The sequence below is a fragment of the Tiliqua scincoides genome, chromosome 5, assembly GCF_035046505.1.
Source record: "Tiliqua scincoides isolate rTilSci1 chromosome 5, rTilSci1.hap2, whole genome shotgun sequence".
In the NCBI taxonomy this organism is placed as follows: Eukaryota; Metazoa; Chordata; class Lepidosauria; order Squamata; family Scincidae; genus Tiliqua; species Tiliqua scincoides.
Genome location: NC_089825.1, coordinates 51,286,355 through 51,311,459, shown reverse-complemented (window position 1 = coordinate 51,311,459; position 25,105 = coordinate 51,286,355). Strand labels below are relative to the sequence as shown.

The following is a 25,105-nucleotide window of genomic DNA, read 5'->3' as shown; positions in this document are numbered from 1 at the left end:
TCTACATCTCACCGTAATTAAAAAAACAAAAACACCTGTGTCATTGGGTTGTACCCTCTGAGACTGCATGTGGCTCCATCTCAAATACTACATGCCAGGGAGAAGGAGTCAAGCCTAGCAGGGACAAACTAAGCACCACCACCTCTAGCTTCAACCATTTCTGCAACTTTCTCCTCTTGTTGTTTAGTGCTATAAAACACTTGGCTTGATCAAACCAGCATGAACAAAGTCTAAATCAGAGCTTGGATTACAGTGGAGCAATTAGACAACTGCTTTACTTTGAAGTTATTAAATTTGAATACATTGCATTTTTAAAAGGCAGAAAGCATTTGAAAGTTTGTCAGAATATTTTTATATTCCTGTTTCTGCATAATGAGTTTTGCACATAAAGGCCATGCAATATGGGGGAAAGGGGGCTGTACTTTTACAAAGAATAGACCGTAGCTCAGTGATAGAGGACATTCTTTGCCAGGTATGAGATCCTCAGCTCAATACCATAGGCTACTGTTGATGAATAACACATAGGACGCAATCCTGAGAGGCACTTGAGCCAACGCAAGTCCCTTGTGCCAGCCAAGGAGTGTCTCAAAAGTGCCATAAAGCACATTTTCGCTCTTTGAAGGGAGATAGGCTGGTGCATGAATGTGTGCCTGTCTCTCTGCACCGACTTAAGCCTCAGGGAGAAGGTGACTTGTGTTGGCTGACACAGGGGTTGAGGGGTGGGGAAGGAGGCATTTTGAAGCAGGGAGGGCAGGCAGCAGGCATTCCTGGGGGTGGGTGGGTGGGGAGTGGGAGGCCAGGGCAGGATCTGGCAGCTAGGCCGAATCCTAGCCCCATTCCTGAGTGATGCGAAGTGGCCCTGGTCACTCCATTCTGCTTGGATCTGCGCCACCTCATTAGGTGGTACAGATCCAAATAGACCCATTAGGGCCACTGCAGTGTGACATGGGGTAAGGAGAAAGGTTTCCCCTTGCTTTGGGCTGTACTACTTTTGACCCCAAACTTGTTCTGGATGCAGTGCAGGCCCACTGGCCTGCCTATTTCCAGCGCATGTTAGGCTAAATGGTAGTCAGGTCACACTTGCCATGAATCTTCAGAAAGGCTCTGTATCTGTCAGGGTTTTCATCACAACTGCCACTGCATTTTTCTGCTCACAAGCAGACTCAAGCTTCAATATTTATTAATTTAAGCCAGGTTAACCAAACTTGCCTAACATAGGAGCCACATACAATAAACCTCAGATGTTTGAGAGCAGAGAGAGAGGGAGAGAGATGTTTGAGACCCACAATATTTAAAAAGCATTTAAATCCATAAATATATTTTTTTGCCATGAACATCACATTGATGTTTCAATCTAGTGGCTCTCAGTTTATACCTGGTAAATATAAAGCTTGAATTTTTTTTTAAATTTACCTTTTATAATAATTGTGATCAGTGGTGGGATTCAGCAGGTTCTCACCTATTCTATAGAACCCGTACCTAATCCAGCTGTTGGTTCTAAGAACCGTTTGCTGGCCAGGGAGCTCACGCCTTGAAATGTCAGGGCTAACCCTCCTGGGGGCAGCAGCCGTGCGGGGCCAACCCCTCCCAGGGGAAAGTGGGTCGCTCCCAGCGGGTGCTGAGGCTGCTGGGGCTGAAGGGGCGAGCCAGACGCGGCCAACTGGAGTCTCCCGTGACGCACGCCCCCAGATAAAGCCTGCTGACTAGGGTGAGAGAAGCAGCCCAGCTGCCTGCCCCACACCTCCCCTGCCCAGCTGGCTGACTGGCGAGTAGACTGCTCCTGCGCCTGGAGGCTCCTTGGGCTCAGCTCTCGCGGTGGGTTGGGGGCGTGGGCGGGACAAAGAGGAGGGTGCCGGAGCAGCTCCTGCCCAAAGAGCCCCCGCTGCCCCTGAGGGCAAGCACCCCTCCTCCCGCACGTCCATGGACACACAATGGAACTTACCTCTGGGTAGGCACTGAGCACAATCCTAACCAGGTCTACTCAGAAGTAACTCCTATTTTGTTCAATGGGGCTTACTCTCAGGAAAGTGTGGTTAGGATTGCAGCCACTGTCAATCAGAAGGTGAAGGAAGGAAGCATCTCATCCTCATCACTGAGGCTGCGATCCTATCCACACTTTCCTGGGAGTAAGCCCCTTTGGCTATAATGACTTACTCCTGAGTAGACATGCATAGGATTGTGCTCAAAGGCTGCAGTCCTAGCCACACTTTCCTGCGAGAAAGCCCCTTTGGCTATAATGACTTACTCCTGAGTAGACATGCATAGGATTGTGCTCAAAGGCTGCAGTCCTAGCCACACTTTCCTGCGAGTAAGCCCCTTTGGCTATAAAGAGACTCTATAATGAGTAGACATGCATAGGCTTGGGCTCTCAAGCTACAGTAAGCTCTGTTGACTATAATGGGACTTACTTCTGAGTAGACGGGCATAGGGATTGTGCTCTTACTTCCCACAAGCACAGGACTGCACCATGGGGTTGGTTTTCATCCTTGGGGTTTGGGAATGCAGTTTTGTGCCTGGGATCTTTTCATTGCAATACAATGTGTTTTACACAACGATTGTATAATACACTATCAGACACATAGAGGTCCCACAGCTGAAATTCCTCAGGTTAAAAAAAGGCAGGAATGTGGCACAAAACATTACTTCATTAAGGGTACAATCCTATGCAGGTCTTCTCAGAAGTAAGTCCTGTTGTGTTCAATGGGTCTTACTCCCAGGAAAGTGTGGATAGGATTGCAGCCTTTGAACAGAATCCTATGCATATCTACTCAGAAGTAAATCTCATTATAGCCAATGGGGCTTATTCCCAGGAAAGTGGAAGTAGGATTGCAGCCTTAGGGCACAATCCTATGCATGTCTACTCAGAAGTAAGTCCTATTGTGCTCAGTGAGGCTCTCTTCTAGCACCTGTGCAGTCACAATGCAGCCCTGAGGTATGGGAACAAATGTTCCCTGCCCCCCACCACAGGATGCAGTGCATGCGCTATTGATACAGCTGCACTGGCACTGGAAAATTGGATAGGATTAGGTCCCAAGTCCTCTTAACTGTAACTTTTCAGCACCAAGTCCTGGAGGTCTCCTTGTGACAAGGGAATGTTTGTTCCCTTACCTCAGGACTGCAATGTGGCTGCATTGGCTCTGGAAAGTTGGATAGCCCTTAGGCTGCAATCCTACTCACACCTGCGAAGCAAGCCCAATTGACTATATAATGTGATTTACTCCTGTGTAGGCTTGCATAGGATTGGGCTGCTATTCCCAGGTAAGTGTGCTGAGGATGGTACAGTTAGCATTGCTCCTTCTCTAGCAGAAAAGTTCCTTTAGGTTATTCTCCCTCCCCACCCCCACCCCCACCCCCACCCCCCCACAAGTGAAATGGCAGGCTGACTAGAAATTGAAGATTTTTTGAACAAGTTTGCAAATTGGGTTTAGGTCTTATCACCTAATGAAGAAGAACTGGAGAAGCACTGGGAAGAACTTGTGATCAGGGTGAACCTCAAAACCTGCAAGGCTTGTTACATGTGCTGTTAATTTTCATTTTTAGGCTGGGTTGTGGGTGCTTGGGCACCTACACAGCTGCAACACTTTCAAAGGACTGTGGTGGGGAGGTTCTGCCTCACCTGCCTCCCCACCCACTGCAGGCCCCTGCTTTGCACTTCCTGGTCAGTAGCAGCCCTCAAACTTGTGGGAGAATTGCCACTAGAGTAGACCAAAGTGATGGGTATCTGCTGTTGCCTGTCAGAAAGCAACCTAGAAGAACAGTCCCCTCATAGTACTTTTTTGCTCATTAGTGAAACTGTCCTTCAAGGCTGCCATTCTCTCTCAAACCCTGGAAGTCAACAACTCCCCTTGAACTTGTTGGGCTTCTGAGTAGACGTGCATTGGATTGCAGAGTTGGAGGGGGAAGCTTTAGAGTTCACTGGAATTCTTTTTGGGGCTGGGTGGTAAAAGGAATAGAGCAGCATTTCTCAACCAGTAGTACTCATACCACCAGTGGTACTTGAGGTAGTGCCCAGTCGTACTCATGGCGGGACACCCCCCCCAGACCTCCACTGCCTGGCAGTGGGACCAGCAATATGATGCAACAAACAGTGGTAGGAGGCTCAGTTCTGCTTTTCTTGTACTCAAAAAAGCCCTCCCATCTACCCTGGGAGCCCAATCCTATGCATGTCTACTCAGAAGTAAGTTCCATTATAGTCAATGGGACTTATTACCAGGAAAAAGTGGATAGGATTGTAGCCTGAGCCTCTTATTGTGGTTTGTTGCATCATGTCTGGCCTCTTAGTATGGAAATAACTGGTGATAAAGTCATTCCAGTTACTTCCAGTTGTACTTCCCAGAGGTGGGCCATGCACAATAGCGAGAGGCAGATGCTGAGGAATGTTGTAATAGAACAAAAAAGAAGGGAAGATGTAAAGATGTTACTGTGCTGTTGTTGCTTTTGGTTGATGATGAGGTGTCAGACTATGTGTTCAGTGCACTTTTGCTGACCAGATGTTCACCACTAAAAGTGAACCAGATCCTTGAGAGGATTGACTGCTCTGGTAAAAATCACCAAGTTCCCACTGAGAAGGAAGGTGGCCCAGCTCAAAGCTCAGTGCAGCAAGTTGGTTTGTGCAGATGTGAAGGTGCTATGCTGCTGTGGTGTGTCCAGAGGTTGGTAACCTGGAGCCCTGGCAGTTCCCACCTCCTCTTCTTGGTGCCTTCCTGATTTCATTATACAACTGCCTTGAGAATTCAAGAAAAATGTCCATTTGAAGTGTGCATTTCAGCCGCATGTTTATCCTCATTGGAAACTAGTGGCCAGAGGCCTGTAAGTGTGACTACAGAGGACAGAATTGCAGACTTGCCATTTGGATTTAGACATTGGGTTAAAGTTACAGTGCAATCCTATGACTGTCTACTCAGAAGTAAGTCCCATTATGTTCAATGGGACTTACTCCCAGGAAAGTGTGTACTGTACAGTATAGGAGTGCAGCCGTAGTCTTTCAACGTCCTTTGCGGCAGTCAATTGAAGCTGAGTTCCTTATTGTTCATTAGGACATAGAACCTGTTGCTAATTTATTTGAATCCCACCACTGATTATGATGCAAAAAGGAGCTCAGCCAACACATTTCCAAGAGCTGCACATTATACAGTATATCAGTGATTTTCAGCCATTTTCATCTAGCGGCACACTGGCAATGCACTGGTCAAGGCACACCATCAGTTTTTTGATAATTGACAAGGCACACTATGCTGTCAGTGGGGGCTCACATCGCCCAATGGTCCTATTGATAAATGACCCTCTCCCAAATTCCCGCAGCACACCTGGGGACCATTCGCAGCACACCAGTGTGCCACGGCACAGTGGTTGAAAATGGCTGCAGTATATCAAAGAGAAACATGTGGTTCCCAAGCCACAGTTTGACCACCCCTGATTTAAGCTGTCAAATAATGTTAGGAAACCTGGGTCAAAGTTTGTATTGAAGCAGTGGAGAAATCTGCATGGTCTTCAGTGGGAATTGGATCAGACTCTGGTATGCACCCCTCAGTTTGTGTTCTTGTGACTGCTGCAGAAGAAGAGTTAAATGTGGGATTGGTTTTAGATATGGTAACAAGAAAATTCCAGAGCTTGGACTCATTTCAGCATGTCCTTTGTCAAACAGTAGCTGTGGGGGAGGGAGGAGTTTGGATCAGGGCTCTGGGGCAAGGGGCCAAATCCCACCCCGCCCTGCAGCCACTTTTTGAAAAAAAAAATATTGAGAATTTTAATCACGGAATTGCCACATCACAGTAAATTTGGTTGGAAGAATGCAAACACTAAGGTCATATCCCATGGACTGTTAGAGATGACAGTGAGAGAGCTGGTGTAGCATAGTGGCTAAAAGAATGCATTACAAATCAGGACTTTGCTGGTTTGAATCTTTCTTCTGCCACTTGGTGGCCTTAGGCAAGCCATTCCTGCCTACGGCTATACAGGGATAATAGCATATTGGCAACCTTCAGTCTCGAAAGACTATGGTATCGCGCTCTGAAAGGTGGTTCTGGCACAGCGTCTAGTGTGGCTGAAAAGGCCAATCCGGGAGTGACAATCCCTTCCACACCGGGAGCAAGTGCAGTCTGTCCCTGGTCTGTCTCCCTGGCTATGGGCCTTCCTTCTTTGCCTCTTAGCCTCAGACTGTTGGCAAAGTGTCTCTTCAAACTGGGAAAGGCCATGCTGCACAGCCTGCCTCCAAGCGGGCCGCTCAGAGGCCAGGGTTTCCCACTTGTTGAGGTCCATCCCTAAGGCCTTCAGATCCCTCTTGCAGATGTCCTTGTATCGCAGCTGTGGTCTACCTGTAGGGCGCTTTCCTTGCACGAGTTCTCCATAGAGGAGATCCTTTGGGATCCGGGGATAATAACACTCACTTATCTTCACAGGGTTGCTCTAAGAGCAGCCTCAAGTTCATACAGTACCTATGGAACACTTTGCACACTCAAAAAGTGCTGTGCAAATGTGAAGTAGTATTTGATATGGCTACAGGGTAAAGTCAGGCAGGCTTTAGCTGAAGTTGCTCTTGCACCTCCTTCCTTACTAACCCTTCAAGTCTGATGCTTTTCTGATATCAAGAAAAGCATCCTTTTCAGTGCAAGGTTCAGTCTGAGTCCAGCATCATCAGGCCTTATGACCCTATTTTTACTGCCCAGAACATGTGGTGAAGAAGTTCCACTTTGCAGGCTTCTTCTTCCCCTCACCTTCCAGTAATTGTTGTCACTTTCCACACTGTGGAGGTTATGGTGCAAATATGTTTGTGGTTGTCAGGAGCAGCAAATATTTAATGTAACTACTGACTGCAAGCACAGAAAGGGAACACAAAGATGGGGTGCTTAATAGATTAGAAGTAAGTGTCCTGTCTGGTTTTGCCATCATGCCTGTGCCAACAAGCAAGAAGTCCAAAGCAAAACATCCATTTTGTATCTGTACAAAATGTATTTAAAACATGACTACTTTGCAGCTCTTGCACCCAGTGTGATGTTGTCTCTTGTGGCACCTGAAGACTTGTGTAAGGATGCAACTGGGTGCCTCAGCCCCATAATTAGTCATTCTCTAGTTCTTCAGACTGCACCTTTCCATGGGCCAATATCTCCTTACTTCCAACAGCAGCATCCAATACTGATTCCTACTACTCAACAACATGGCAGAGGCCCTGCACTGTCTATTCACCAGTGCTTGACTGTCTTTGGAGGGGTGGGGTAGAGGTCAGATTTCTTCCCCATATTTCCCTTCCTACCTTGCAGGAGGTTGAATTTCTCACTTACCACCCATTCCAATGGCAGAGGGGAACACTTGTTTATATGTGCAAACAGGTGGAACTAGCTCACCTGACCTATATGGTTCATTGTTCTATCACTGTTGTCTCCAGACTGCATGCTGGAGCCATCCATTGGCAATAACCCAGCACCCAATGAAGTGATGCCTGCAGCTACAATCTGCAACCTGGTAAAAGATGGAATCATTGCCCCCATTTGCACGTGATGCTAGTTCTGCTTGAAATGTATACCATCACCAACTACTTCTAGAAAAGACACTCCATCACCTACCTAACCTGTCCCATATTGCCCTGCAACTAGCCCAGGGTGTTAGCCTAAAGAGAATCTTCTACACCCCCATCTGCCATCTCCCTAGTGAAATTGATATAATCAGGGGAAAGCATTGTCTCACATTTAGCACCAGGACCCACTTTTCAGAATGAGAATCTGTCAGTACCCACCAGAAGTGATGTCATGACCAGAAGTGACAAAATCAAACAGGAAAATTTTTAACAATCCTAGGCCATAATCCTACCCACACTTACCCAGGAGTAAGTCCCATTGACTGTCATTGTTAAAAGAATATTAAAAGTACAGGTGTGTAACATTTCCCCAAATGCAGTCACATACCATGGTAGCATCAAGTCTAATCTATTAAAAATAAAATATTGAAATGAATGGGGACCCACCTAGTGGGTCCAAATGCACAGTTTGAGAAACACAGGCATAGAGCATATTGTCTTTTGCTGGCAATGTGCACATTGGTAAGGAGCAAGCAATACATGATGGGTCATAGAGAAACATTTTTCCCCTATGAATTTTGCTGCTACCAAGTTAACAGCTTGCATTTCCTATTCATTTTTTGTTTATTTAATGGAAAACAGACACATTAGGAATGCCCTCTTTATTTCCTTCAGAAAGGAACTCTGCCACTCCTGTGACCAAACAATGTTAAATAAATTGCCGTAGGCACTAATTACAGGCATGGAATTCCAGAGGCTTTTTTTGTCATTTCGACCCTTTTTCACAAGTGGTAACGTTCAAAGGGTTGTATCAGATTTAAACTGAAAAGCGTCTGGGCTGCTGTCATGGTACAATCTAGGGCAGGGGTGCTCAAACTTTCAACTTTAGGGATCCTGGACCTTTAAAATTGTGTAGGAGAGATAATTTCAGCAGGTGCAGCTTGTCATCTGTGGGACGACAAGTTGCACCTGCTGAAATTCTCTCTTCTATACACTTGTTAAAGGTCCAGTATCCCTAAAGTTGAAAGTTTGAGCACCCCTGATCTAGGGCAACACAATGGCTGTGATCTCTTCCCCATACTTGTTATACTAAGACAGGGGTGCTCAAACTTTCAACTTTAGGGATCCTGCACCTTTAAAATTGTGTAGGAGAGATAATTTCAGCAGGTGCAGCTTGTCATCTGTGAGATGACAAGTTGCACCTGTTGAAATTCTCTCTTCTATACACTTGTTAAAGGTCCAGCATCCCTAAAGTTGAAAGTTTGAGCACCCCTGTACTAAGACTAAATGGAAGTAGTAACCCCCCCCAAAGCCTTTTCTTTTCAGTACTTTTCTATCCAGTACTGAATAACCCATTTTTCTCCCTTTAAAACCAATTATAAGACCCCCAAATATAAGCTTACTCTTCATAATCCGTATGCTGAACTAAAAGTGCAATGAAATAGCATTCCTATTTGGTGGGAGCACCGTTTACACAGCATTTTGAACATGCAAGATTTTCCTGGAAAGAAAGTCCCCAGGTGACAAACAACCAGCATGTATATCAGGCACCATAATGTGTGGTGTCAGGGCAAGGCTGCTGACTTCTGGTTCAAGGAGTAGCTAAGATGTTTCCCACGGACAAAGTTCGTGCAACTGAGGCAAATACCGTAGATGTTTGCCTATAAGTTGACCTCACAGATAAGTTGAGGGCAGCTTTTGAGGGGAAAAAATATCATGGAATTTTCTATGACCCTTGGATCAGTGGGGGGGGGAAGGGGTTAAACTTGGGGGTGTGTGAAATGCTTTGAAAGTGACTTATCAGGAATTGTTCTGACGCAGAAGCAAAAAGCCAAAAAGAAAAAGGGGAAAAAGGAGCCATTAACATAAGAACAGCCCCACTGGATCAGGCCATAGGCCCATCTAGTCCAGCTTCCTGTATGGAGCACACCAGATAACAGGAGACCTGCATCCTGGTGCCCTCCATTGCATCTGGCATTCTGACATAGCTCATTTCTAAAATCAGGAGGTTGCACATACATATCATGGCTTGTAACCCATAATGGATTTTTCCTCCAGAAACTTGTCCAATCCCTTTTTAAAGGCGTCCAGGCCAGATGCCATCACCACATCATTAAACCTTCTCCTCCAAATAGGAAAGGAGATGGGTGCTTCAGGAGTTGTATGCTTTGTGTGGAGTACAATGCTGCACTTCCATAGCAGCAGCCCTTATACAGAATTTCCCATAAGCGCCTTCACTTCTCTTCCTGTTTGGAAAAGAAGCTAAAATGGCTACCTTTTATCATTGCTGCCTCTGAACAATAACTGGTAAGTAAAAGTGCTCCTTTTTTCTTCACCCTCCCCCTCTGTCCTGCTTCTCAGCCCAGTCCCACCCCCACCTCACCAGGCAGCTGCTCTTAGAAGCTTCATTCACTGTATTGACTCGTGTACAAGTTGGCCCGTTTCCAGGGTCCATTTTTAAACATAATTTTTTTCAATTTATACATGAGTATATATGGTATCTTGTTCCATTGGCAGTCAGCCATCACAACTGGGCTGCATAAAGCATAATCTGCGCATCCTTTGTGCAGCTGGTGAAACTGTACATATAGAAAATGGGTGGCAGCTGGCCGAAAGGGATGTGGCAGAAAAGAAAATCACAATTTAAAGCTCAACATCCCAACCTTATCTAAACCCCTACATAGTGATGCAGTGGTGCTGGTGCAGAATTGGGCTACGCTGCATTTTGCAGGGTATATTTGCCTGCTGCAGCTTTCCTTGGGGTAAGGAGGCATTTGTCCCCTTGCCCCCGGGTAAGCCCCAGCAGCTGCAATGGGTCAACTTGGACCAGCACTAGTGATATTGCTGGTGCAAGTCCACATTGATCCGTGCAGGTGGATCAGGCCCAGGAAGGGGGCTTGGATGTGGCACACAGTGGTGCTGCCAATCCCACCCCTCCTGGATCTGATCCGCCCTTCCCTGCCCCATTAAACCCACTCCCTGCCCTCCCCCATCCCTGCTGGACTTACCTGCTCTGGCAGGCTTCCCAATGACCACCAACATCAGAGGAAGGCATGGTTAAACATTGTTCTATCACAAAGCACTTTACAGTGCTTTACAGCTGGCAGAAATCACTTTCCCCCAGTGCAGGCTCTTCTTAGGATTGGGTCACTAGTCAGAAGACAAGAATATTCTTTTAAATTTGTATCAAACTCCTTAAAATGTTTTGCCAAATTCCTGTTCTGACCTTGGCCTAGAGAACTTATGCCCCCTTCCAGGTAATGAGCTCCTCTCTGGCCTAAGCACAGCTAGCTCCAGCAGCGTATACACCTACTGCCAAACCCCAGCACCAGCAGGAAGGTGACTAGTAGGTGGCTGCAGGGTCCCTCCTCCCAGTTCTCCCAGCAGCAGTTCTTTCAGGTTACAGCAGCACCACTCAGCAGTCTGTTTGGTTAGTCCATCAGTCAGTGTGCCAGTTTATTGTTTGTCCACCAGTCCATCAGTGTGCTAGAAAGTCAGTCCAATATGCCAGCAAGTTTCCTTTCCCTCCTCCATTCACTCTCCAACCCACAAACTCTCACTGCCCCAGCTGCTGCTTTTATCCCTGTAATACAGCCATTTTCAACCACTGTGCCATGGCACACTGGTGTGCCGCAAATGGTCCCCAGGTGTGCCATGGGAATTTGAGAGAGGGTCATTCATTAATAGGGCCATTGGAGGATGTGAGCCCCTCATTGACAGCACAGTATACCTTGTCAATTGTAAAAAAAACCGATGGTGTGCCTTGACTATTTTATTGCCTTGCCAATGTGCCCTGAGGTGAAAAAGTTGAAAATCACTCCTAGCAATATCTTCCGTGATTCCAATACACCTCTCCATGAGAAATCAGAGTTATGCAATGTTTGGCTTCTAGCATCTGCAAAAAAGTCAAGCTGAATGAGATTCCTCTCTCTTACAATGAGTTTGTTGGCAACCTTCAGTCTCGGAAGACTATGGTATCGCGCTCTGAATGGTGGTTCTGGAACAGAGTGTCCTCTCCAGTGCGCGAAGCCTGGGTAAGGTAGATATGGAGGATAGACTGTTGACCATGCAGCAAATCCCCCCTCTCCACGTCGCTGAAATGGTCCAATGGAAAGGCAGAAGCCAATATGGTTGGTTCCAGCAGCATCGCAGGAGTTACCAGAACGTCACTGTGTTCAGCCATGAACTGCCTCGGGGACTCCGGCTTTGGATTTTGCCTTGAGGTTGACTGCTGAAGCCTTTTCCATAACTGGATGTAGCCATAAGGCAGTGGAGGTTTGGGATCAGAGTTTTCCTTCTCTCAGATGAGCTGCCTTCCCAGGCTGACGAGTCCCATCTACCCGGTGGCTGAAAATAATATATATATCTTTCTTCCTGCTTTGTCATCCTTTCCAGAAGGTCCTCTGCAGGCTGTTGGAGTTGATTTCCTAAAAGAACAAAATTCCCATTCCCATCATACCAAAGACTACAACATCCCAAGCCTGATTGTGAGGCGTGGGCAGAAATTTCAACTGAAGGTGAAATTCAACAGGGAGCCGAAGGCCAATGATAAAATCACACTTCGATTTAGCATCGGTAAGCATATCACTGTCTTGTTCATCATAGTATGTCTCTAGGAAACAAGCAGTAACAAAGATTTTTGTATGTTGAAGACTGCTTTCAGTCTGAAAACACTAATCAGAATAGATTGTGCAAATTTCAAGATTTGAAAAAAATTATTTAATGTTCTGGACAGTTTCATAGTTAAAAATTGAAGGGAGGTTTATTGCAATTTCAACATCACTTCTGCACTGGCCTTTGAGTTGCCATTCTTTGTTCAGTCAGTGTGCTGGAATTTAAATATTTTTTTGACAGGACTTACAGCCATTCCTAACCAACTTTCCAGCACCGATGAAGCGGCAATGTAGCTCCAAGATAAGGGAACAAATGTTCCCTTACTTTGAAGAGGCCTCCATGACTCCCCCACCCCCCTGTAGGATGTAGCACATGCCCCATTAGCACAGCTGTATCAGTGCTGGAAAGCTAGTTAGGATTGGGCTGTAAGGTGTTCAAAAGGGAAAGAAGAATGTCCCATTAAGGAGCAAGGGAACTGCAAGTGGAAACACATATTGAACTCCTATCCTACTTTTCTTCCATGGGGTCTCCAACTTGTGTCCTATGTAAGTACTGACCAAACAAGACTGGTTTAGTTATAATAAATTAACAGGAACATGTGCTCTCAAATCATCCTCTGATATCTGAAGCAAGTTATTTTTGATCATTTACCACAAGGGGTAAAATTTTGGTGCTTTTATTCTTTTAAAGAGTGATTCTTGCCATTATGTAAGCATAATGATTACGAGACTGACGTACAAAATCAGGACTTGCCTCTACCACGAACTCACTAGGTGGACTTAGGCAACCTCCTCCTTTTCAATTCCAGTTTGCCTACCTTACAGGATTGTTGTAGGGACAACAGCAAGATCCTAAATGTGAAGTGCTTTGCACATTCAGAAAGAGCTATATAAAAGCTACATCTTGTTTAAATGATTTATTATACTGGATCTGCTCTCACAACCAATCTAGCACAGTGTCAGGATCCTACTCCAACAGTGTATAAGCCAAACATAACTAACTAGGTATCTAGTAAACCAGCCACTCTCTCTTACACTGTAACTTTACTCTTTCTGCTTTTGTATTCTTCCAGGTGAAAAACCGATGAAATCCAATGGGACACTTTTATCCTTGAAAACGGGGCTAGAACAGCCTGTTAATCCCTGGCACACAACCATCTGCCAAACAAATGGAAAAGAGGTACTTTAGCCTTGGAATATCCCAGGTTGAAAGGTCCAGCTAAAACAACCCTTGATTTATACTGTATTATTACTATTACTATTATGGATACTTATATACTGCTTTTCAACAAAAAGAGTTCACAAAGCAGTTTACGTAGCCAACAAACAAACAAACAAAAACCCCTGTTAATAAGGGCCCAATCCAATGGGCCTCCAGTGCTGGCGCTGAGATCCAGTGCCAGCACCAGGTGTCATAAATGTGTCTTAAAGCACGTTTATGTCACCCTGTGAGGAAGGAGCATTGGCACTGGCCCAGCACCAGACAGACACTGCTCAGAACAAGGTAAGAGCCCTGGGCGATGTTAAGGGCTTTCAAGGTGGGGGAAGGCGGTCCAGGGTGAGGAGAGGGCAGGAACCGGTCTGGGAGATTCATTGTTATTAAAGGCCCTTTTACAAGGGCATAGAAATTGGGCCAAGTTAAATCTGATCTTGCCAAATTCATATTGTCTTAGTGATGCATTCAAAAACTGGCCATGTTCCCCCTTTGTCTATCATGTGACTATTTGAGAATTATCCATGCAACCGATGGTTTGATTTCATTTTATCATATCTGAGCTTGAGCATCCTTTTTGGCTGCTTTATTCCAACAAATGATAGACAGAAGTATGGTTAAAAAAACTGTTTCAAGCACCTAATGAGCCATAGACAACCATTGGGTTCACCTGTGAATTGAGGCATGCACTAAACTTGGGCTTGTCCACATTTACACACAGAACAATGGGATGTCTAATTATAATAAAAGTTATTGTACTATCATGAAGATCTTATCTTTTTTCTTAGTGCCTGATTGATGTGACCCCTTCAGCAGATGCAATTATTGGAAAATACCTTCTAAGTGTGAAAACAGGGCCCAACATTTACAGTCCGGAAAAGAACTTTGTGTACCTTTTGTTCAACCCTTGGTGTGAAGGTAATCACTATGGCTTTAGTTCTGTGGCTACTATATAAGGTTAACTGAAAGAGATTTTCCATTTAGTGTTCTTCTACAAGCTGTGACACTTGGTTTTTCAAAGGTCCAACAAGAAGTACAACAGTACAATAAGAATATCAAGGTGTGGTAGCCTTACTATGGTTGCTATTCTCATAACCGTTATACCACATGGGAGGGTTAGGTACATGCAAGGATACAATGCATCAGAAAATCACACACTGAAAACAGAGCTCTGGTTCATACAACACTCTGCCACGAAGATCTTCTTCCATTAACACAAAGCACTTGCAGCCATAAGGTTGGAGGTAAGATCTTTAGCTGTGTTATAACTCTTTTCCTGCAAGTCTGCTCTCCTTAAGCTGCAGTGGGGGAACTGGCCCTGCCTTAAGACTTCCTGTTGCACCTTCCAACTGTCTCCCCCTTAAGATTCTGAGTGTCTCCACATGGTTCTGTTAGTCATTATACAGGTCTGGGCTTTTCTCCTAGTCATGCTTTTCCTGTTTGTCCCTGGCAGCTTTCTTTATACCGGCATGCTTAATCAGGTCAACTCTAGATTACCATGTGGTACAATTCCATGTGGTACATTCCAAGGTCATTAATGTTTGCCGCCACCACCATTATCCTCTTTGGCTAGCCATTCCATATACACAGAGGAATAGTCTGTTTCCTAGGGAATCCCACAGAGTCAAATTCTATCACTTTAAGCAGGGGTGCTCAAACTTTCAACTTTAGGGACCCTGGACCTTTAAAATTGTGTAGGAGAGATAATTTCAGCAGGTGCAGCTTGTCATCTGTGGGATGACAAGTTGCACCTGCTGAAATTCTCTCTTCTATATACTTGTTAAAGGTCCAGCATCCCTAAAGTTGAAAGTTTGAGCACCCCTAAGCAACAAAAAAAGCTTTATAGAGGAAACCCTTGATCACCAGAAGCACACTAACAAAGACAAATATGCAACTTACTATCCTGCAACAATCTTTTTGGGAATCTGTATTTAGAACCAAGAAACCAGATCACCAGTTAATAATAGAATCCCTTTGTCAGAATCCCTTTGGATTTTGGTCCATCAATTTTACATGTATTTCCACCTCTTTCAGTGTGACAATTGCAAGTTCACTCCACCATAAGGGTTGCTCTTTCCACCAGACTTTCTGTCAATTGACTGGAAAAAAATAATGCATTCATTTGTTTGCTTTTAGCTGATTCTGTTTTCATGCCCAGTGATGCTGAGAGAACTGAGTACGTGCTCAACGACACCGGCTATCTCTATGTTGGTTCAGCAAAAAATATTGGTGAAAGACCTTGGAATTTTGGGCAGGTAAAACATCACATATTTCTTTCTTCTTATCTGTCCCTTACACGTCAGTATGCATTGTTATGCTGCTGAGTAAGATAAATGTGAATGTCAAATGGTGGAAACAGATTGGATAAGTTGATACGCTTTGCGGACTAAATGCCTGTTGGTGTAAGAGAATGTAGCCTTTTCAGCAGTTTCTTCTTCTGTGGAACAAGGAGCCCGTGTGATGCAGTTGAAAGCAAGTTGGGCTTGGCCCAGATTCACAGCCATGACCTACCTGTGGACAGTCACATATCCTTGTCCTCTGGGTGGCCTACCTCAAAGAAGTGTTGTGAGACAACAGATGCCACAGTTGCTCTCATCCATAGCTTCAGTTGCCAGCTGCAGATAGTCTATCCAATCTCTGGTTCTTTTGGTCCCTTTTTTTTTCCTCCCCTGAGGCAGACATAATAGCAGCCCATGACATCCCTAACTCTTTGAGTAGTTTACAGTAGTTTAAAACAGATGCATAAAAATTGAAAAATGAAATTAAAATATATCCCAGATAAATACAATAGGTAGATGAAAGTGCATGTATATGTTTAGTCAGAAGTAAGTTCCACTGTGTTCAATAAGACTTACTTTCAGGTAAATTTGTATAGGAGTTTAGCTTTAATGCAACATGAGCTACATTCCAGCTCTTAGGCAGCCCTTGAAAAAGTTGATAACCTAGACACAAACATGTGCACCTAGGCAAACTTCTCAGTTGGACTCCAACTGGGCCGGATGCTTCTTCTTGGCTAAAGTCCTTTGAATATATTTCAAAGTCAGCATCTGAGTGCTGCTGTTGATGACATCACTGCTCCTACTGTGCGAGAAGCCTTAGACACTCAGTTTCCTTTCGAGTACATCTCAGTTCCGACTTTCTTGAGTTCTGCATTTGTGCCACATCACTAATACATGAAAAGGAAAGATCTACTTAAATGCATCTCGTTCCTATCACTGGGGGTCAATCACAAGTTGGCACGCAGCAGATGTTGCTGTCTTTAGAAACAGAATTAGTGTGATGTTCTGCTAATGATAATGCTATATTCGAAGTGGTTGAACAAATCACATTCAAAGATGGTTATGTAAAATAATTTCAGTTATCATCAGCACTGACCTTAGAGATGTCTGTGTACCCTCATTAAGTTTATTCCCCGCTGAGCAGCAACCAGGATCTCAGTCGATCCCCTTTTTATTGGTGGTCAACAGAGCACATTGTACAAATGCTGCATTAATTTGACTTCTCAGTGAAGTCTTTAAATCTCAACAGCAGCCTTATGTTGTGCTAATTAAAGAAAGAGGATTTATAATAAGCAACTCATACTAAAGTAACTTTGCTTCTCCAACTACAAACAGTTTGAGGAGTCTGTCTTGGACTGCTGCTTTTACCTTCTGGACAAAGGCAAACTCAAGTTGAATAGCAGAAAAGATCCTGTGATCATCACCAGGTTCATGTCAGCACTGGTATGTCCTTAATTTTGACATTTTGTTCACTTAGAGTGGCCATGGCACCATGATATTCCATGTCTATATCTGCCAATTATCTCTTGTTTGGAATATGCTACTCTCAAATGGACGTATATGGGAAAGGGCTTAGAATACAGAGCAATGTCTAGATCACAGAGGCTCGGAGCCCAATCCTGAGCTGCCCGGGTGCACGGCTGCGGTGACAATGAAAATGGCTGCTGCCGCATCCTGCATGCCTAAGGCAGCTGCAGGTAGCACCTCTGGCGAAGGGGACTTTCGTTCCCTTCCCCCAGGTAAAGGGAGGAGCCCGCAATGGGACTGGTTGGCAACCTTCAGTCTCGAAAGACTATGGTATATAAGCCTACAGCACCCGGTATTCCCAGGCGGTCTCCCATCCAAGTACTAACCAGACCTGATCCTGCTTAGCTTCCAAGATCAGACAAGATCGGGCATGTGTGCAATGGGACTACTCAATTCACCAAAAGGTTGATGGTGAGGTAAAAGCCTCCATGTCAGGCGGCACACCTGACACAGGCTTTGGATCTGGTGGAGCGAAGCTCCACTGGTCCCGCCTCCCTCCCTCCCTGCTTCCTCCCCCGGCATGCCTCCCATATCCTCTCCCCACCTCCCTGCACGCCTCTCCCCACCCTCCGCCTGCCTCCTCCCTTCTCAGAACGCCTCCTGCCCCCCCCAAGTGGCAGAAGCCGGACACCCGCCTGGTGCTAGCCTAGCACCAGCCAGCACTTGGGTTACCGCGAGAGCTCACCAGACATTAGGTCTCACAAACATGCTTTACTGCTGAAAGACAATGACATTAGTCTTTCAAGTTCAGAATTAAAAATGCCAAATTTGCAATGCAAATCCTTGCTCATTTGAAAAATAAAAACTTCCTGCTCTAAAGATTAAGTTCAGTTTGATTTCTGCAGGGATGATAGAGGAAGGTCCATCAGGTGACAATCTAATGCAACAGGTACTGTAGAAAGTAGAGAAAATACAGAAAGTGGGCTGGGTGGCTTTGATCTCTTCAGCTTTGTCTGTTTCCTAGGTTAACTCTCATGATGATGCAGGAGTGCTGTTTGGGAACTGGTCAGGAAAGTACTCCGGTGGTACTTCCCCTTTGGCCTGGACTGGAAGTGCCCCAATTTTGCAACAGTATTACAAAACCAAAAAACCGGTCAACTTTGGTCAGTGCTGGGTTTTCTCTGGAGTTCTTACCACAGGTAAGTAACTACATCTCTGAGGTAACCTACCTGATCTGTGAATTTAGCTAAATGAAATGTCCATGAGGCAGCATACGCTAGAAATGCTAGAAATATACATTGGAGAGGGCTGTTGTCTTCATGGTCTTCTTGTCGGCTCTGCAGAATTATCTAGCTAGTCACTCTTGATATCCAGATACTGAACTAAACAGGCCCTTGGTCTGACTCATAGTGGTTCCCAAACTGGTGGGTTGCAGTCCACAAGGGGAACCAGAAATGGGCCATTCCCCTTTAAGGGGAGCGGCCCAGGAAAGGGTGCCCCAATGGTGCCGCAGCAATTCCATTATCTTGAGGACCCAAGGGCTTTTAAAATTCACCTGAAGGGTCGTGCTGGCCTCCAGAAGGGTCTGGAAGGCTCGCAGCCTCTTCTAGGCTTGTAAAGCCTCCCTGCAGCTCCACAGGGCTCCAGGAGCCCTGGAGGAGCTGCAGGGAGGCTTGCAGAAGGGGCTGCGAGCCTCCCAGACCCTCCTGGAGATCAGTGCAACCACTTGGTTAAGTAAAAAATTCCCTGGGTCCCCACGCTGCCACAACTGCTGCTGCAACGTCGGGGCCACCCCTGCTGCATCTCCGCCAAGACTCGTGTCTGAAAATCTGAGTAGGACTTTCTGCTGTGGTAGGGTTTTTCTCATGTTTGATGGCATTCTAAAGCTATGGCTTAGAAGGGCCATTGAAGTCATTCTGTCACTTGTCCTTTTGTGGATATTCCAGCCAGTTGTGTCTCATATGTGCTACCTGGTACTGGAGTCCAATCCTTTCTATACTACCCCACCATCCTCATAGTGGAACTATGAACTATAACGGCAGTGGATATCACAACAGTAACCAAGAGCTGACCTCTTTCTTTGTGTTTCAGTTATGCGCAGTCTCGGGATCCCAGCTAGAAGTGTGACCAACTTTGCTTCTGCTCATGACACAGAAGAAAATCTAAAAGTGGACATATATGTGAATGAAAGTGGACAAAAATTGGACCATCTAACAAATGATTCTATTTGGTAATCACTACAGTTTAATTATGCTATTCATGCCTGAAATACCCACATAGGAAATAGTGAGGGTTGATGAGAGAAGCCATTTTGAGCCTTTGAACAGAATCTTCTCTCAATTTCTAATATTGAGAAACCATGGCTACTTGTCTACAGAGTGTAGACAGGGTCATAACTAGACATTTTTGCAGTGTGCATGCAAAAGCCATTTATAATGGGCATGAACCTCCTTGGATCCAAGACATTTTGAAAATCCTATTTGAAACAGCCAGTTGTGCTCCGGTCACATCTGGATTGTGTTCTGAGTCCCAGGGCGGCCTCTGGATGTGACCCCCCCCCCAGCTATGCAAGTGTGATCAAACTGTGTCTAAGACAGGTTCATATGTCTGCATGTTGACTATCTTTTTTAGCATACTCTGTGGCTTGCACCAAGAGTTAAATCAAATCAACTGGTTGGTTTTTGTTGGGGAATCCTTGCACAGTCTTTTAAAAACACCAGAAAACATAGGGAGCTGGGTTGGTCCATTGGGGAAGGGGAAGCCACCATCCTGTAATATCCTTAGTAGGTTGAACCAAATAAACACCACATCTCAAGCAAGAGTTGAGTTCTCCAGAGCTCTTCATCAGGCTGGATGTTAAATAAAGCAGCAAGGCAGGGTGGGTGCGCAGGCCGAAGTTTGCATTTTGGAACTGATCAAAAAAGGAGTACAGAAGGAATTAAGTAGACTCACTGTATATTAGCCTTACTGTTTAGCACTAGTAGGTGCTAAACAGAGTGCACACAGGGCTTCTGAGAAGAAAAAGAGACAGGCGGTTGTTCTCCCAGTAGCATAGCCAGAGGGGAGGATCACAGCAAGTCCAGCAGGCACTGCAACACTCTGTGTAAGCGGCCCCTCCCACTCGCCAACAGCCATTTGGGACAGCGAAGGCAATGCACAGGTGCTCACTGTTCAGCATTCACCTGTGCATTGCCCTCACTGCCCCCAAACAGCTCTGGTGATGAATGGGAGGGGCCACTTATACAGCGTGTTGCAGTGCCTGCTGTACTTTCCATGCCGCCCCCATCTCTGGCTATGTTACAGGTTCTCCCACCTTCAGAATATAAAGTCCAGCAATTATCCTGTTACATTTCCAGCACTAGCTGCAGCACTCAGGCCTCTCATCAGGCAAAGGACAGAAGTAAAGGAGAAATGTGGTAGCCTTTATATGAACAAAGCCAGATATTAATTTCAGGTAATTTACTAGATAGTAAGGATAGCACTGAAGCCAGATTGCTGTAAGCCTAATATGTGGTAGATTGACATTGCAAAGGATATTGCCATTGGGAATAATTCCAGCTTTCAAATCTGACCTCTAACTGCACATAGGAACTTCCATGTATGGAATGATGTCTGGATGAAGAGGCCGGACTTACCAAAGGGTAATGATGGATGGCAGGCGATTGATGCCACACCTCAGGAACAGAGCCAAGGTAAGACTTGACAGAAGGGTCACAAGCATAGGCATTTCATTATATATATATATATATATATATATATAGGTTGAATCTCGTTATTCATGAGGGTTCCATTCCCTGAACTCACCTGGATGGCAAAAATTGCATTAAAGCAAATCCATTTAAAAAGCAATGTCCCTTTGCTAGGCAATTTAAAAACAGCCTTGCAGATCTTTGTGATGTAAGACAGAATCATTACGCAAACTATCCATCAATCAGTCTCCAGGTGCTTAGAAAGGCTTCACTCCAAGGCAGCGATCCCTTCCTTCACCCAGAGTGAAGGATGTAAGTGATTATCATTCTTTCACATGCTCAGGGGGAAGGGAGGGGTTGCTTGCCTTGGAGTGTAGCTGTTCTAAGTGCCTGGAGAGAGAGTAATTGATGGATTGTCAGCTGGCTACCCTCTCTCGCATTAATAAGGCTATTGTTAAACAACTTTTTACCTTTAATTTAAAGGGCCCTTCTCATCATGTTGAGATAAAACCACAGGTAAAAAATCTATGGATAATTTGGTTATATCTGTTTATATACATATATGTAGGTATTCAGAAAAAAGATGGTCTCTTTGGGGAGAAAGCCAGGGTAAATACTGCAAATAAATAAATAAATAAACGTGCAAATACGCCTCCGCTTGTCTTAGTGTAATTGTGTGAATTCAACTATTTGCAGTCAGCAAACAAAAAAAATTATAAAAAGCAGAGAAAATAACAGTTTAAATAGTACAGATGTTTCCACCCACCATTCCACTGAGTAAGTACATGCCCTGGGATAAGCCTGAGATCGGAGAATGAAGCTGCTGTTTCTTCAGTGGTCTCAGTTCTTGTCTGCCTCTTGTAATTTTTAAAGAGACAGTAAATATTTTCTGAATGTAAGGGATTTTCAGAGTGTGGGGACCTCGGTATCCACTGATTTAGTATCCACTGATTTGACTCACCACTGATACCAAGGTCCACCTTTAAATGCCTGGTAACAAGGGGGGGGGGAAGCACCAAAATCCCATTTCCTACCTTGGCACTGTAAAATAGTTATACTGTAATTTCATTCCATTAGATTCCATTATTCACCCCTTCTAGTGGCTGAATGTGGTATTGCATCTATATCAATGCATTCTGGGGCAGCAATGGAGGAGCAAGAAACCTGGCAGTCGGTCTTTGAAATTATTTTTCCACTGATTTGGTATCTGCTGATCTTCTTTATCCATTGAGGGTTCTGGAACAGACCCCCAGTGGATAACAAGGCACAACTTGTAATTTTAAGTAGATGTGATTTTAGCTTTACATACGAACGCTTGATGTAATCCTTGCATACTGTATTAGAGGGCTACTGTATTAGAGATTTGTATGAATTTGTCCCATTAACAGTACACCCCAATGTGTGCCTGCTCAGAAAAAAATTCCCATGGTTTCAGTGGGGCTTACTCATAAGAAAGTGTGTACAGTATGGGATTGCAGCTTTAGGCATAAGATTGCACTGTAAATCAAATTTCATAAATTAGGAATAGTGTTTTCACAAGATGCTGGATGAGGCAGGGCCAACTTGGGTGATTCAGTCCCCATAAAGGAACATTGTCCAATAATTCACATAATAAAATACCTCTGCATGTATTCAAAATGTATACACTACAAAATGTATACATACTACATGCCTACACCAGATCTAGCACGGTTTGTGCACCAAACAGCAGTGTGCTCAGTCCTTGTTTGAGTGTCCCAGTTTACAGAGCATCTTTAGCGGAGCTTTGGCAACTGGGGAGCAAGAGTCTTTGCCTGCTGCTGCTTTTTGCCTGTGTGCATGGCCGGTTTCTACCGTTATTGAAGCAGGATTCCTGACAGCACTGCCTGGGCTGGGAATTGCAACCATGGCTACCAGAAGCAAAGATGCAAAAAGAGCATGGGGGTTATTCATCAGTTCTTTAATCTGAGAAAGGAGGAGACAACGTCAATTGAAACCAAAGTGTCAGGAGGGGAAAGAAAGGGGGGGAAATGAAAGGCATGCATGGGGAAGGGAATATTGCTGGTATTCTCTGGAAATTCAGATACTCACCCTGCACAGGGAAGTGCTTTAATTAATGTTAATGCAGTTTCCCGCAGCTAATAGCAAAGGTTGCATAATTCCATGCTGTGCAATGTAAAGGGATGAAATTGGGAGCCCAGTCCTATCCTTCCCCCCCCCCCCCACCCACTGATGCAAGGACACCAAAATGGGCACCAATTGTTCCCTTCCTTGGGAGTAAGCCTCTCCGGTATGGAGGGGGGTGTCTACTCGGACCTGCAACAACTAAGTAGCTGTTGAAAGTCCACACTGACTCATGTTGCAAGATCACTCTCAGCCTAACCTTCCCTGCAGGGTTGTTGAAAGGGAAAAGGAATGGGAGAAGCCATGTACACTGCTCTGAGCAGTTCTATGAGACTGCACATGATGCTCAAAAAATACCGCAAAAATTTCTTGCAAATTTAATATGTGGCTTTGTGTGCTCACATGGTTTGAACCCTTAATAAGAGGTCTTGTGGGCAGAAGCGGGATAGGTCGACAGTTCTCAAGTGTCCTTGACATTTTAAAGCTCACTGACATTGTTTAATACTCATTACAGATCAAGAGTAGATTTAGATGTTTGGACCAACAGTAAGTTCCTCTTTAAATGCTCTTTTGGATCTGAAAAAGGGAGGAAGTCCATTCTTCCCCTTGAAGGACAGCTCATTCATCTTTTTCAGTACAAAAATCAGCCTTCAAGTTACTTCCACTTCCTTTCCTCCACCCCCACCCAACTCAGCAGGAGATAATACCTGAAGTCATTTTGAGCTGCACGTTTCTTTTGTGCCATGACAGTTTTTGTTGAAGTGAAAATGTCACCAGGAAATGACTTTCCCTACTCAATATTTCCCCATAAGGTAAAATGGTCTTCTGAAAATGCCCTCATCTGGTTAGAATGCAAACTGCCTTATCCTAAAATCTGTTATTTTTGAGGATGTGATCATGAATGCTTTTAACATTTCAGGGTCCTTTTCATTCTTCTCTTTAGGGATTTTTCAGTGTGGCCCATGTCCAGTAAATGCCATCAGAAAGGGAGACGTCTATCTTCCCTATGACTCCAAGTTTGTGTTTGCTGAAGTAAATGCAGACCGGATCTATTGGCTTGTTAAGAATGTGGATGGCAAAGAAAAGTGTATCAAGCTGCGTGAAGACACCAAAGTGATAGGAAAGAGCATCAGCACCAAAGCGGTTGGAAAGAACACCCGGGAAGACATCACTCATCAATACAAATTCCCAGAAAGTGAGTTTATATGTCCTTTATTTTCCATACGTGGTAGAACTTAAACCAGGGGTGCCCAAACCCTGGCCCTGGGGCCACTTGCTGCCCTTCAGGACTCCCAATCCCAGTCTCCAATGAGCCTCTAGCCCTCTGGAGACTTGCTTGAGCCCACACTGGCCTGATGCAACTGCTCTCAGCATGGCAGCCAACTGTTCTACCTCTCGCATGAGCTGTGGGACAAGGGCTCCCCCCTCTGCTTGCTGTTTCACGTCTGTGATGCAGCAGCTGCTGCAAAGGAAAGGCTGCAAAGGTAAGGCTGCTGCAAGAACTCTCAGGTTTCCACAGTCCATAATATTCTGAAATGCACATGACAAGATTAAGGCATTGACTCATCATAGGGTTAATTCGTACGAAGAAGTTTATTATGACTTGGTGATTGCCACTTTAACTTGAGATTTAGGCTAAGTGAAAAAACTGTCACAGAGCAGTTGGTAAATTTGGGGGAAAGCCAGAGTTCAGTAGCAAAGTACATGTAGGAAGTCCCAATTTCAATCCATGGAATCTCTAGACAAGACTGGGAAACCCCACCACTACCAACTGAAATCCTGGAGAGCTACCAACAACCAGTGTAGACACAACAGAGCCAGATGGATCCATGGTTTAACTTGGTATAAGGCTGCTTCCTATGAATTTTCTCATAATGTGAACTCTTGCAGTGTACTTTGATGGAGGACATCAGGTGCTCAATTTGTCTCTTGAACATTAGAACATCAGATAGGCCTGCAGCTCACTGTTGGCAAAACCAGGTTTGCTGCTAGGTGATGTGTGAAGTGGTCCTTACAGCCCACTCCTACTGAGGACTGGGCTGTCACACACACGGCCTTTTGCAGCAGCAGAAGCAAGTTCTGCTGTTGCAGAATGGGTACCAACAAAGCACAACTGCCCATGGTGGAAGCACTCACAGTCCACCAATGGATCGCCAGCCACATGCTGAAGCATGTAAAGCAGCTGGGGGGGAGGGGGAATGGGGCGGGGAGGCTGGGGAAGGGAGTGGATC

General features: G+C 45.0%; 1 protein-coding gene across 1 annotated transcript in view; it reads left to right on the top strand.

The window, feature by feature from the left end:
• Nucleotides 1–25,105, top strand: part of TGM4 (transglutaminase 4) — a 33,078-nt gene that overhangs the window by 575 nt on the left and 7,398 nt on the right. The window contains exons 2-10 of the mRNA XM_066629180.1: nt 11,906–12,085; nt 13,197–13,303; nt 14,125–14,254; nt 15,473–15,591; nt 16,951–17,058; nt 18,107–18,281; nt 19,174–19,312; nt 20,671–20,774; nt 23,818–24,069. Coding sequence (XP_066485277.1) covers nt 11,906–12,085; nt 13,197–13,303; nt 14,125–14,254; nt 15,473–15,591; nt 16,951–17,058; nt 18,107–18,281; nt 19,174–19,312; nt 20,671–20,774; nt 23,818–24,069 — 1,314 coding nt within the window. The remainder of the gene's footprint in view (nt 1–11,905; nt 12,086–13,196; nt 13,304–14,124; nt 14,255–15,472; nt 15,592–16,950; nt 17,059–18,106; nt 18,282–19,173; nt 19,313–20,670; nt 20,775–23,817; nt 24,070–25,105) is intronic.